This window comes from Fistularia commersonii, chromosome 11 (genome assembly GCF_037954325.1).
Source record: "Fistularia commersonii isolate RoL2024-O1a breed Wild chromosome 11, RoL_Fcom_v1.0, whole genome shotgun sequence".
Classification (NCBI taxonomy): Eukaryota; Metazoa; Chordata; class Actinopteri; order Syngnathiformes; family Fistulariidae; genus Fistularia; species Fistularia commersonii.
This window is the reverse complement of record NC_141294.1, coordinates 6,740,111-6,754,144: the sequence shown is the minus strand read 5'-3', so window position 1 is coordinate 6,754,144 and position 14,034 is coordinate 6,740,111. Positions and strand designations below refer to the sequence as shown.

Below are 14,034 nucleotides of genomic sequence, written 5' to 3'. Positions count from 1 at the left end.
TTGTAACACTTCTGGAGACTTTTCCACTCACATTGCAAGTAAAAAAAAAAATGAATGATCAAAACTAATTTCTAACTTTGTACAATAGTTAAAATGTGAGAAAAGAAAAAAAAAGACCAAAATTTGAATTTTTCTGTCGTTCTTTTCTTTCCTTTTTAAAATAAAATCACATTCTTGGTAGCCCCACAGAAGCCAATAAGACATATGCTCGCCGCGTGAACATAAGTGTGATTTATAACTCTAATTATAGCCCCATTTCACTTTGGTGGGCTGCGGCCCGAGTGCTGCTTGGCTGGCTGGAATAGCTGTGAGTCACTAAATAGAACGGTACCATAATCATTTAATCAATTACGCCTGTGTTTACCCTGTTGTAATATGTCAAAATGCCGCTATTAAAGGGCCTATTAGGGGTTGTCAAACTGCCTCATTATATATCTAGCTTTCATTGCATTCCGTTTCCTCCCGGAATTCATGTCAAATGGCATTTAGGTGAAACTGCATGGAAAACCCAGTCATTCTGTTCTCTGTAGCCACTTTACACTCCAGTTCCAGTTGATCATTTCTATACGTGTCACAATATGGCAATTGGCTCAGTTGTCAAACTGCCATTTGTACACGGCGATACATTTGTAGTCTTAAAAACTCAGATGTTTTTCAGTGAGAACTGAAAGGCAGTCCCTGAGACAAAAAACTGTGTACACACAGCTCCTGACGATCACCTGGTAGCACAGCCATTATATCTGACTAACTTCCCTTTGTCAAAGCATATTATGGTGCTTGGCTAAACCACTCACCCCCCAACCCCAGCCCTCAGCACTTGGCAGTGTACACACATCTTCATAAAATCAGTCTTCCTTTGAATATACACTTAAAGCAGGCCATGAGCGTCTCAGGATAACACACAACAAAGTAGGGCAGAAGGCAGCTTGACAGAGTGTGCTGGTAGAGAACCAAGCACGGATCTCAAATATTGAAGACGTACGCACGCTCTCACAAACTCCATTTGATGCACTTAGAGGAAGGGAGTGAAATATTGATAGCGCTTGCAAATTTAGGATACTTGGTTTGTGCTGTGTCTGCTTGGGGGAATAGTGTGTGTATATAATGTTGTGCCTGTGTTTGTGCGAAACTGTTCTTGAAATAAAAATAACAACAAATGTTGGCTGCTTTTTCGTCTACGCCATAGAAGTGAACTTCAGCAAAGGGGATTTTTTTTTTTCCTTTGGCAACGCTGCTATCATTAATAGTCAACAACCTGGAGAGATCCATCAGAATGCGGAAAAGAGGCACAATTCTGTTCTATTTCGAGCTGCTTTATCATAAATAATACCAAAAATCGCATGACTTAGAATCACGACTGCAGGGGCCACTAATTCACTCGACATATTGATTCATCGTTATAACTATTAGTAAAAATCAACTGGCAGAGATAGGTCGGTGGTCTGTGTGTCAGCCAAATCGTGATCCAGAACGGCGGCGACGTGCCACGTGAGTGCAGCGCCTCACTCGCACGTGGCACTCACCTGACAATACCTCCATCCCCACAACATGAGCTGCTCAATCCTCCAAAATCCAGCTTAGTCAAGACAGAATGTGTTCCTTTGTGATCACTGAACACCATAAGTTTAATATCGGAAATGCAAAGAGAGCTCCTTGTAAAGCGATTTACTAAACAGCGAACACGGAGGAAGTGGACTTCACAACTGGCCGTCGTGAGAACAGACAAGACCCCGTTTCTGAACCATCAACACATGTCCCCTGCTGTTTTTTCCACATTCTGGCACCATAAAATGCAGCTCAAGTGGCCCGAGATGACTCATGAAAACAAAAGAGGGCAGAAAAGACACACAGAAAAATAGTGAGTGAAAGTAATGGCCGAACACTGCAAAATGAAACGTTACATGCTACATAATCGATTTCCATCTTAAAAAGAAAAAAAAAAAAATCCGAATGTGGCCATAATATCACACCACAGTCCTTCTCTAGATCTCACATGTGCACAAATCCTCACGTGCACTCCTAGAAACATCAAGAACAGTATGAGGCAGCATTTTTGCGTGAAAAAAAAAGAGTGTCTGTTACAGCTGTAACACATATTCTAAAACGAAATTACACATTATTACAAGGAGGAAAAATCATCATCAGCACTCTGTGTGAAAGCGCAACAGCAGTGGTGTGGTGAGAAAGGGAAAAAAAAAAAAAAGGAGATTTTTTTCACAAAAAGAGAGGGTTAAAAAAAAAAAAATCAAGGAATAGAGGAATTTCAGAGGAGCCGTAGCCTGGAGGACAGAAGAAAAGATGTGAAAGTAGCTTTCGGAAGTCCAGAGCTGTTCTCAATTCAAAGCTGTGAAAAGAACAGTTAGGTATATTAGAGAGAGGAGAGAAGCAGCGTTAGAATTCAAAATCGGTGCAAAGGACATATAAACTCACAGCGACAGAATAGGAAAACACAGGACAGATGCACATATATACAAACATAGAATAGACAGGCAGCAGAGTTGGATGCCCTACCTGTTTGGCTGAGCTGAGAGGTGCTCCGGCTCTTGCGCGACATGCCAACCATGGCCTGCATTTTGGCACCAATGCTGGAGCGCCTCTTCTTATCGTCAGTGCCTACCGTGCCGACCGCCGTGTCCGACTGGCTCCCGTCTGTCTTTTCCAGGTTACACATGTCACCACTGATGCTTGTGCTCTTGGTCATGTTCATGCCACCCGACGAGCCCATCTGCCTGTTTTTCATTTTGGATGCAAAGTCACTGTCAGCCATGACCATTGACAGGGAAGGGGGGCAGGTGAGGACAGAGAAAAAGGACAGGGTATAGGACAGAAGGGGTAAGTGAAGAGGATGTGACAGGAGAGTGGATGGAAGAGGATAAGAGACGAAATAACAGATGACAGGAGTTGTGACAGGTGATGAGGAGGTGTGGGATGAAGAGGAGAAAAGGACAGAATTCAGGAACAGGAGTTCATGACTTACAGTATAGCTGAGGGTTTAAGGAGTTTCTGGACAGAGATGCTTGTCTGAGAAGTGACTGGCCGCCTAGCGTGTTCCTTATTGAAAGTATTCGAAATAGTTGCGCTTCATGTGTGTGATCCGTGCTTAAGTTTGATAATTGATATTTTCCACTGTATTGATATTTCAATGGATCATACTGTATATTAGTTTATGTTGTGTATGCGAAATTGAGCAGGGTTAACCTTTTCGCCCACGGACAAATATCTGTCCTAATTCTGTGATACCTCGATGGTTTCGGAAAGCCATAACGTGGTAAGGCCGCCTCGTCATCTTCCTTCTCCAGTGTCAAAAACAAATAGTTATTTTACATTTTGAAACTAAAATAGGTTTTCATTGAGCCGGAAAATAAATTACACAACCAATCCCCCCAAAAGCCTGAGCAAATTCTCATTTCTGTCAAGACATAGTTTAAACTTCAATTCAAAACATTGTGATAATTTAGTTGTTACTTAAATCATAGAGGCAGGTGTCGTAGCTGTAAATTCGACCACATTTTAAATTTACGGGAACCTTATTTGAGAAAGCGAAACAAACAAATGATTTAATATAGATGAGCTAATGCCATCATTCTATGTTAAAAATACCCGTTCATCTTTACATTATGGTACATTACAAATTTCTTGAACTAATTTTGCTCCATCTGTCATGATATGCGAGCAATAGAAAGCAACATGATCACATGAGGCACAACCACAAATTTGGTACTTTACGCTTAATTGCGTTCTCGTCTATGATCACCCTTATTCTCTTGGGCTTTCTGCTTGAAAAAAATAGGACATGTTCCAAATTAAGATCTAATTTTAGCTCAACCAGTAAAGTTATCTCTAAGAGGCCAATTACATTTTTTGTCATAGGTTCTGAATTCTTAATGAGATGACTTGCGTGTCGCGCCCTCAGGCAGCTATCCATTAATACAGTGACTGACCTCGGCCATATAACAGCCTGCTGAAGACAATATGAGAAAAAGATTTCCCTGAAAAGGAGGATATTGGCATTCAACTTATATACATATATGATTCAGGGTATCATTTGGACATTTTTACCTGCTGCGTGACCTATTATAGGTCATTACATAGGCTATGTAATAAAAGAATGTTAGATGATGCCGTTTTATCTTTGGTATAAACTCCTAAGCTTTGCATATAAAGCTTCTTTGGAGGTTCGCTGTACTGGCATTCGAACCAATATGGCACCCGCTGTCACATTTCTTCGCCAGAGGGAGGGAACAGTTCCTATTTGCAAGTTGTTGGACGGTAAATAATATCATTTTGCATCTATGTATGAGAACTCTGAGAGCTGTTGGCATGAACAGTACTAATACATGCTGGCACATTTGATGTGTAGGGAAAACTCTGGCTGCAAAGGTTGAGTTGTTTGGCAGCTGCTGCTGAAATAAGGCAGGGCTCTTAATGCCAAGAGATTTCACCTCAGCCCGCCGTGTACAGACGTGTGTTTGTGCCAGGTGCTGTACCAGTTTTTCTGTTTGGGTTCAGTCTGTACTTTAATATATAAATATTGGACGCTTATTGAGGGATTAGACCCTTTGATCAGTTAATGCAACCCAGAAGCTTTGAAGCAGACTTCAATCCTATGACTCCTGACAGCACTGTGATGCAGGCCATAATGTAAAAATTCGCTCTTTCAACATAAGCGCAGTCAGGCTGCGTGTTATACGGTCGACACGTGACATTAATGCTGCCTCTTTCATGGCACACCAGCTCATAATGACGAGGCCACTGGCGGACCGAACAGGCGATTGTTACTTCTATAAATGATTGCTTTACAGAAAACACCGAGTGAATTTGGAGGCTTCGAATTTCAAAACCATGTGCTCCAACTGAATAGAAATGCCCAATGGATGATGATTACATACATTTTGACAGTGTAGTCATACCTACATAGTATATTTTAATTATATTTCATTTTTATGTTAAATATATTCATATACATTGTAAGTATATGAACAAAATAGTTGGAGCCACTATGGCTATGTCTTGTCATTTTTTATTATAAATAAACAGTTCTGTCAAGACTGCCTGTTATTTTCTTTCTGATCAAAAAAAAGACTGAATTGTCTTACAATTTATAACTCAAACCATTTATATTGTTTGCTATATTACAAGGATATCGTAACTTTAAAGTTCATGGTAACATTTAACTCGGCCTCCAAAATGCATTGTAATGAGAAAATATCTGCAGTGGTCTTTTAACAAGCGTGTTTTTACACTGTGATTGTGTTCCCATGGATTTTCTTTTTATATCAATCAACGAGCCAAAATAAAATTGCGTTACTCATTTTTGTTCATTTAGGCCAAGATGTTCTTGGGGTGGCACAAATTCAGCTTGTTTGTTGATATTTTGTTGATTAATTGATGCTAAATGTTTTTTTTTCATAATAATTCACCCTTCTTTTTTATTTTACAGCAGCTCAGTTCTTGTTATATATCTTTTTTAAAACATTTCTCAATTTGATTGTTACCAATAGATTGTTACCAATAGAGTGTCTGCCCTGTGACAAAGAGTCATGTGCCAGTCTCACATTCTGCCCGTCGATTACATTTACAGTCTGCATTTACAGCTTCCTGTTGTCATTTGGGAAAATGACCTGCTTGATTTGGTCAACAAAACTGAATATGTCATCATCCTTTTCATCAAATAGGATGTTTGCTACAAAGGCTCTGCTGAAAAATACCAGCATATGTGGAGACAGGCAGGCAGGCTTTGCTCTGCTGCTGTGCACTGACTTCTCTTGCCAGCAGTGGGAAAACAGAAGCTGCTCTAGAGCCAGAAATGATAATTAAAAGTAATAAACCAAATGTAAATTCAGTGTCAGTTGATCCTCTTTTGAAGATTTATATAAATCCCCAATACCTATCTCTAATAAAAATTCTAGCTGGCCATCTGGCATCCAAAGATGCATTTGAACACATTAGAATTGTACTTTGTCAGATGTTCCTATGATGTGACCACATTTTTTTTTTATTTAAATACGTCTGGATTATAAATACAATGTAACAATGAAAAGATTCAGCAAGCACATCGGTTTCTCCTCAACTTATCCCAGGCGGAAATGACAGTTCACGTGTCATATTGTTAGAATTCGGGCATGCTTTTCAGCAAGGCTACAAAGATTTAATTCAAAAAGAATTAATTAAACTCTAGAGCTAATATGACATTGGATCAGAAGAACAGAGACCTCCTTTTGTTCTCTAGACATGCTTTGGCTAATTGGGGTGGCTGAACGGGGGGTTAAGTAAATACCCTTTCCTTTCTTTAGGTAATGATCAGTCGCTGTCCCTCAAAAACACCAGTCTTTACTCTCCCCTCACATGAATGAGCCGTTACCGGGGCAACAATATTGGATGAAAGAGCCCTGGAGGAGGTGAGGAGATGTGGGATTTAAAAGTGCTGATGGAAAGCTTCTTACATCTTGGAGGCCACTGGCCACAGCATCAGCTTAGAGCGGCGTGTGTGTGTGTGTGTGTGTTTGTGAGTATATCAGCACACTCGTGCGCATTTGCCCCTCTGCTCAATGGGAGCGCTGATGGGGTAAAAACACATTTGGCTCTCCAAGCCAACATGAACAAACCTGTGCATAGTGTCTGGGATGTATATTTACACTTTGACCTCATTACATTTAGGATGAGTCATGAGTCAATGCAGCTTGTGGCGATGTTTCTGTCGAATCACTTCGCTTCGTTGCTTTCATACAGCAGAGCAGTGAACAAAGCTTTTATCAGTGGAGGCTCTTTGCATACTATCATTGCCGCACTCTGGCTAACCAAGCGATCTGCCTGCACAGTATTGATTATTGACGTCGGGTGTTTGCGTGACAAGGGAGTGACTTCTCTGTTTGATGTTTAAGTTCAATGTACAGGCAAACAGAAGTGTCGTCAATGGGAAGAGCTTACATAACTGCATACGGAGGAGGAAATAAGTCCCTTTTTTTATCACATCCGCATATGATGTCATGTGACAAATGAGATTCTTTCTCTTCAATTGGCATTATTTCATGCTTTTTTAGATTTGAGTATGGGGTCACATATTTACTCCTTTTTTGAAAATGTTTTCAAGCTTTAAGGCTGTAAAAATGTTTTCATTATATTGAATAAGTTGAAAATGTAATTTGTTCAGTGATTTCCGATGATATTGATTCGCTCATTTAAAAGGTTTATTCATTTGATGGATATGATTTAGGGGTGGTTATTAATGCAATCCTATGAATTAATTGTAAAGCAAAAAGTAATTTGAATAAATCTTTAAAATAAAATGATATATGTGTGTTACTGATTTGGTAATCGGTGATGACTTGATTCTGAGCAATTTTATTAAAGACCACATATTTCAATTTAAACAAACGTAAAACATGTGAAGCTTTGCAGGAAAGTTGACTGGTTTAACTACAATCTATAGTAAGATTGTTACTACGATGTACTCAAGGTTGTGTGTTTTTTCATAGGACGGGTTACTCACTCTTATTGTTTTCCTATATATTATTTATTTCTCCTGAATCTAGCATGGTTAGAAATAATTGATCATCTTGTGCTGGCCTTATTCTTTTCCCCTTTTAATCTCTATGACATTCCTGTATCGTCTTCACCGCCAAGAATTTTATTGGACCTTTTCTTTCTGTCCAGCAAAACTACAATATAATGGGCGCTCACCAAGCCTGAGCTGGTGTGACTGGCAATAAACTATTTCAACACAACACAGACAGGCAAAATAGATAATGTTCAGTGAAGCTAAAGCAATTGTAGATCTATTGCATTCATCAGTGTTTTTTTTTGTGTCGTCGTCCCAGACAAGCATGATGTACAATAATATTTTTATTATACTGTAGCTGTCATGAAGGGACTGTTGTCAGCAACACAGTCAGTCAGTTGTCAGTGTGAGAGCTCACTTTCAGCAGAAGTAATTAATTCTTGAAAAAATGCCGGACATCGAATTTACAAAATGTAAATAAATTGATCTCTTTTTTTTTAAATTCCTTGATTAATTTGTTTTCAGCCAAGCACATGTTTTAAAGTCAATTTTAAAACATGTGCCAAAATTACCTGGAATTAACACAACTTCCCCAAAAGTGAACTGACAATATATAGTTCAATAAAGCTGTTTTGTTGGGTGGAGGAGATTTTGACTGACACAAAAGGGAAAATGGAAACGCGGGAAAAGCGGTGGAGCTAGTGGGAGGTTTGAATCGACAAATGATGGTGGCAAAGAGACGCCGCTGCACTCAGACAGACAAACCAAACGCCGATAACACTCAAATGACATACCAGCACGAAGCGACACAGACAGACAGTAAAGCAGCATGGACCGCAGCCTCAGACCGAACAGATCCACACTGTCTATTTCTTTCTTTCTTTAACCTCCACGCCTAACTTGACGACCAACATTTGTGCCCTGTGCGTTCCACATGTCAATCATGCATGTGAAATGTGTGTGTTTTTCATTTAGACATTACACATTTATAGTGAGTAGCCTCATACGAGTGGTGTATCCACAGAGAGATTGAACAGTATAGTTCTCGGTTGTTGGATGCCGTTGTGAATTGGAATTGATAAGCTATTTATTACAAGTTTGAGGGGATAAATGCTTAACTTCACAGCCACATTGGTGCACTTTAGTTAGATTTTGATTGTACCAATTTTAAAAAGAGGCACGTGTAGTTAACCAGAATCCACGGATTTTTGTTAAAAATACACATGGAATGATGATCATTTTATTCTGCTGTCTAAAATGATGCATGATTGAAAGCTCATTATCACTTAAGAAATACTTTGCACCATCTGGTTCCTTTAGGGTGATGTTTAAGTTGAGTATGTATATGGAGGTGAAGAGCCACTTCTATATGTGTGATATTGTGATTCTTTGGCTAATTATTCCTCACTATCAACATGAATAAAGTCACATGTACAAGACAAACTGTTAAACATATCTTTGTCTTATATCATGACATACTACAGTCACCGTCCTCCCACCCACCCACTCGATCACGTGTACTAATACAAATGTCTTCTTTGCAACGGCAAAGAGATGGATCTGCGTGTCTGCATCGTGAGCATCATTATGGCAGGATACTCTCATTGGCTCTCAAAATGCGTATATGAAAAGCAATAAGCAATATCAAAAGCAATATCAACATTAAATATTTGCATTTTTTGGATTCTATTCTTATTGTTCGGTCTGATAACCATGCATTTATGAACACGATTTGATCGAAAACACACTCTATTGTGTAACACACAATAGAATACAATTCGATTTAAATAAAGTTCAATGTCTCTTTCTCTTGTCAAAATTTTGGCAAGAGTCGTGGTAACTGTACTTGAATTTCTTCTCTTGGAGACGTTTCACCCCTCATCCGAGAGGCTTCTTCAGTTCTAATGGCCTTTGGGGAGTTTCCGAATACATATCACTTTCTGTTTTTGTTTATAAAGGTTTTTGTTTGTCTTAACAATTTCGGGGGAAGTGAAAATTCCTGCAGAGATATCTGGTTTATAAATCACGTTTTGGTCCTCTGACTTTTCTTCGGTTTCATTTAATCAGAGTTTATTATCTGACCGCTAAGTTTCAGAGTCTCTGGACTATGTGCTCTTCCCTACTCCAAACAGAAGCCGCAGCCAGAGCTGCAGCTGAAGAACTGGGCAGAAGAACACGGTGTGTGTGAGGAACGGGATTTAGACAAATTGGCAGTTTGATTTGCTGGTCCAGTTGTGTCTCAGTCTGACTAATACGAAGAAATTTCCTTGCGGTTTATCAGATTGAAAGGAAACCGGAGGAGTGAAGTGTTGTTTTCGCTCAAAGGATGTTTTGCCACGGTTCATAGGAAAAAACATACCGACAAATTTCCGAGTTCAATTTTGAAAATAAATGGAAAATGCGTTCATTAGTATTTTGTGTAAACAATGATTTTCATTAACCTTGGTCAAAGCTACATTATCCCCCAGGGTCAAAGGGTACGGGAAGGTGTCACTCATCTCTGCACAGTAATGTCCAACACGTGCAATCATTGGTTTTCACATCGAGATGAGCAAGACACTAGAATGCCGGAGCTCTAATCTACGGTTAGTAGGAGTCCGCAGTGGGACGTCGCCACATGATTTACCTGAGGTCAGTTTCTGAGATACTCCTCTGATGCAAGTCGTCTTCATTCTCCACCAAATCCTCATGATGTTCCTTGTCTGTATCTAGCTTCCCCTCTGATCCCTTCCTCTCTCCCCGCATTCTCCCTTCTTTGCTGGCCCTTCTCCCTCCCACTCCCCCACCTGCCTCCTCTTCCTCTACTACTTCTCCTAAATGCTCATCCCCCTCCCGAGACTGGCTCCTTGATGGCAACTGGCTGAAGGTGGATAAAGAAGCAAAAGAGAGCAGCACATGCGAAGCAAAAGAAAAACGAAACAAGCGTGAATCATACAAACAGCTCGAGATGAAGGCAAGCAGAAAACAGAAATGCAGACTAACGGAAAATTGCCATGCAAATAAATTACCCATTTTTTTTCTTTGTTTTGTTTTTTTTAACTATGCAAAAACACAAAAACGATGACATATGACACATGTTTTGTGTTTCATTGTGCGTTTCCAGACATGGACAAACTTCTCCCGCAGCCTGAATGATCAGAGTTCCATCGTTTGGTTCCTGATCTTTCTAAAACGGAGCCAAACCTGAACTCATCGGGGCGGGAAAATGACACGGGATTCTAGGCGGTGCATTTTCCTTTCAAGGTTCAACCAGGTGCAAACAATTTCAAAGTTGAAACTGTCTGGACGTAGTTACATGTAGAGGAAGACACATTCGCAGCTGGGGTTGTTTGTCCACTCATGATAACAGCGTAATGAGAGTGAGATAGAGTATACTCTTCTAGTGGTCAACCTACCGGATTTTGCGGTTTCCTTGCGGCCTTTCTGATTGGACAGACATGTAGCTCGTGCTGCTGAACCGAGAGGCACTACTGGTTCTCGACACAGCGGACACGTCACTTACATCACTGTCTGACGACTTGGCCGAGAGGTTATCTGAGCCTCGGGGATCTCGGCCTGAACGCTGCAGAAAAGACAAAAGTGACACTGTTTGACATACTATAGCCTTTGGGTAAAATAAGATCAAAATAAAGATCCGGCAATTCCTTTCGATATGTTTAGATCTTATTGAAAATAAGAGCGTATAAAAAGTATAAGCAATCATAAGAAGCCATTATCATAGTACCATTTCTTGATCAGGATTAGTTTCTCTGCGTACTGTAGGTATTGAATGTTAACATGATGATATTATTGGTTTATTAGTTTTATTAGTGTTTATTACTGTTAGTGTCCTGCGAGCTGGATTAATTGAATTGGAACTATCACAACATACCTCAAAAAATAGATCTTTCCTTGAAAAGCTGACTCTTCTGAATGTTCAATTTAAAAATAACCAATTTTTGTTGTTACTTTATTTGTTACTTTATTTAGTTACTTTATTTAGTTGTTACTTAGCTGTTAGTTGTAGTTATTTAGTTGTTACTTACTTTATTATATCCCAACATACCTCAAAAAATAGATTTTTCCTTGAAAAGCCAACTCTTCTGAATGTTCAATTTAAAAATAACCAATTTTAGTTGTTACTTTATTTGATATAAAAATGTTTATTTTCCCTCTAAAGCATTGGGTCTTCATTTTGATTCGTATTTTGTTGCTCATAAAATAAAATAAAACAAAAAAAATAAATAAATGATGGTTGAAAAAAATCCAGTATATGATGTCTCTTTGCAGAAACAATAGTTGACTTCTTTGAGTTAATACAACTTCCTTGTAAGCAGATTCTTGCTTAATCTCGCTCCAGACAGTTACATTACACTGCTTAAAATAACATCTGCAAGTAATGTACTCTTTTCACCAAAATGTTGCCGCCATAAGCACGAAAAACTCCATATAAGCAAACTGTATTGGAGAGAAAGCAGACATCGCTCAGCCACCTCTCAGACATCTCTAAAGCTGACTCCTCCTAAAATCTGTGACTTTCACTAAAAGAATGGAGGTGGATAGATAGCAGTACAAGGGAGGAAAAACATGGCATCAACTATGCTTTAATAAAGTAGTTTTAAAAATCAGAACCAAGACATGTTTGCATTGTTAATGGAAAGCAAGAGAACAAACATGAATTGTAAAGGGGCAGATACGTTGCATGGAAGCTTATTATGAAGGAAAATATGTCGGTACGCATCTCGAGTTCAAAAGTCAATAAAAATGAAGATATGTTCTGTCTGTTATCATTTAGTGTAAAAGAACAGGAAGTGAGTGTTCAGTGAGTGTGATGTAAGAACAGAGACTCTGATGGCTTGTTTATTGATGGCGGGAGCATCATTTTGCAAATGACACTTCTGAGACGGAAACTGTTGAACAGACAAGGACAACTCAATTCAATTTAATCTGCTTTTAATTGACCGGCAAACACATTGTCTGCTGTATGTCCAATGGTTTGTGCATGTACCCCTTGCTTAAAGGGAACCCCACCTTGAAAGACTAATTGGCATAAATATGCTTTCATGTTTGTCTCATACTTGAATGTGTTGTTAAAAAAAGCGCATATTTTAACCTACAGGTGCAGCCATTGTTTCTTGGGTTACATGGCATAAACAGGTTGCATTGTGTTAACTTCCACTAGTTTTAACTTTGGCTTGGTAATGGTATATATGGGATATAATGCCACATTGAGCTGCATTTGGGTGGAATTTCCAGTCCAAGAGAAACAAAAGGATTGATTATAGTCTACACAGCTTTCCAAACGATGAGAAGAGAAGAAAGGACTGGGAAATTGATTGTGGAAGTACACAACTTCCTCAGGACCCACAGCTGCATTCTCACCACTTCTCTCCAGATTGCTCTGATACATATTGCTGACCTCAGCTGCTGAAGGAGTTCACAACACTGCTAGTTTTAAATGGAAACTAAAGCCAACTGCTACAGTTTTCTTTCACGAGCACACAAAAGACATCCGGAAACGAGTGAAGCTTCCGCTAGAAGAAGACCGGAGGTAGGAGATGCTGGATGTTCTCCTGCGAGGATGTCAGCAACGTGCGACTGCGGAAGTAATGTCTGATGACAAAAGACAGGATACCAGCACAATCACGGGGGAAGCTGACAACAAGTCACCTGATCGGCACTCTGTAAGTCTGCAGTGAATAGCTAGTAACAAAAAGCGGAAGTCCTTACAACAGGTGCTCTCTCTCCCATTCTGCTTAGCAACGCAGTTGCTGCACGTGCACCGGCGACTTTGGACAACTCTTGCCTCTTTGCATCTTTGTTCATCCTCATTTTGAAGCTCAATTTGACTTCTGCCTTCGCCGTTATCCTCCTCGCGCATGTCTCTCTTGAGCCCAAATTGGAAGGGTTGCACAGATAATAATAATTATTATTATTATCTGTCCTTTATTAAGTCCTGGGGGGGGGAATTCATTCTCTGCAATTAACCCATCATGGATGAACCATGAGCAGTAGGCTGCCGTCCGCTAGCGCCAGGGGAGCAGTTAGGGGTTCACTGTCGTGCTCACCAACACGACCAGGAATGTTCAGTTCGAAAGACGATGGCGCTCCCTCCTGCGCCACGCCGCCCGCCAGATGAAATGTTTTGTACCGCAGGGTAAAATGAATAGGACCAAGCCCAGTGCAGCTACATGATGTCACCACCCAGACAGGATTGTGACATAAACAACAATGGTGGCCTACGAGTGAAAAGTTTTCTTTATATAAACTAAGACATGTTGAGAGATTTTATTATCAGTTTTTATGTAGCTGGTACAAATATTGATCAAATAGGATAATGACATCTTGGTAACCAGGAATGCCTTTAAAAGGAAACAGGGAGCCAAGATGGCGAGCTAAACAGAAAGCCTGTTTAGTATCTCTAGAACATTGTAGTAAACACTTTACTGTGCCAAAATGCCATGCCATGTGTCTTGAATTTACGACAAAAAGATTGAGGGGTAAGTTTCACCCTAATCACAGATGAAAAAAATGGTTTCTCACTGGTACTTGCAGAT

At 39.7% G+C, this 14,034-nt stretch overlaps 1 protein-coding gene across 49 annotated transcripts in view; it reads right to left on the bottom strand.

The window, feature by feature from the left end:
* The window catches only part of rims2a (regulating synaptic membrane exocytosis 2a), a 133,555-nt gene that overhangs the window by 15,202 nt on the left and 104,319 nt on the right, over positions 1-14,034 (bottom strand). For 30 of the 49 annotated variants that reach the window (XM_086154711.1, XM_086154714.1, XM_086154724.1 and 27 more), the window contains 3 exons: positions 10,894-11,060; positions 10,125-10,358; positions 2,512-2,729 (listed from right to left, as the gene is read on the bottom strand). The exons of 4 other annotated variants lie outside the window; for them this stretch is intronic. In XM_086154711.1, coding sequence (XP_086010837.1) covers positions 2,512-2,729; positions 10,125-10,358; positions 10,894-11,060 — 619 coding nt within the window. Of the gene's footprint in view, positions 1-2,511; positions 2,757-10,124; positions 10,359-10,893; positions 11,061-14,034 lie in introns of all 49 variants that reach the window. 15 more of the 49 variants (XM_086154720.1, XM_086154722.1, XM_086154725.1 and 12 more) reach the window with 2 other exon arrangements.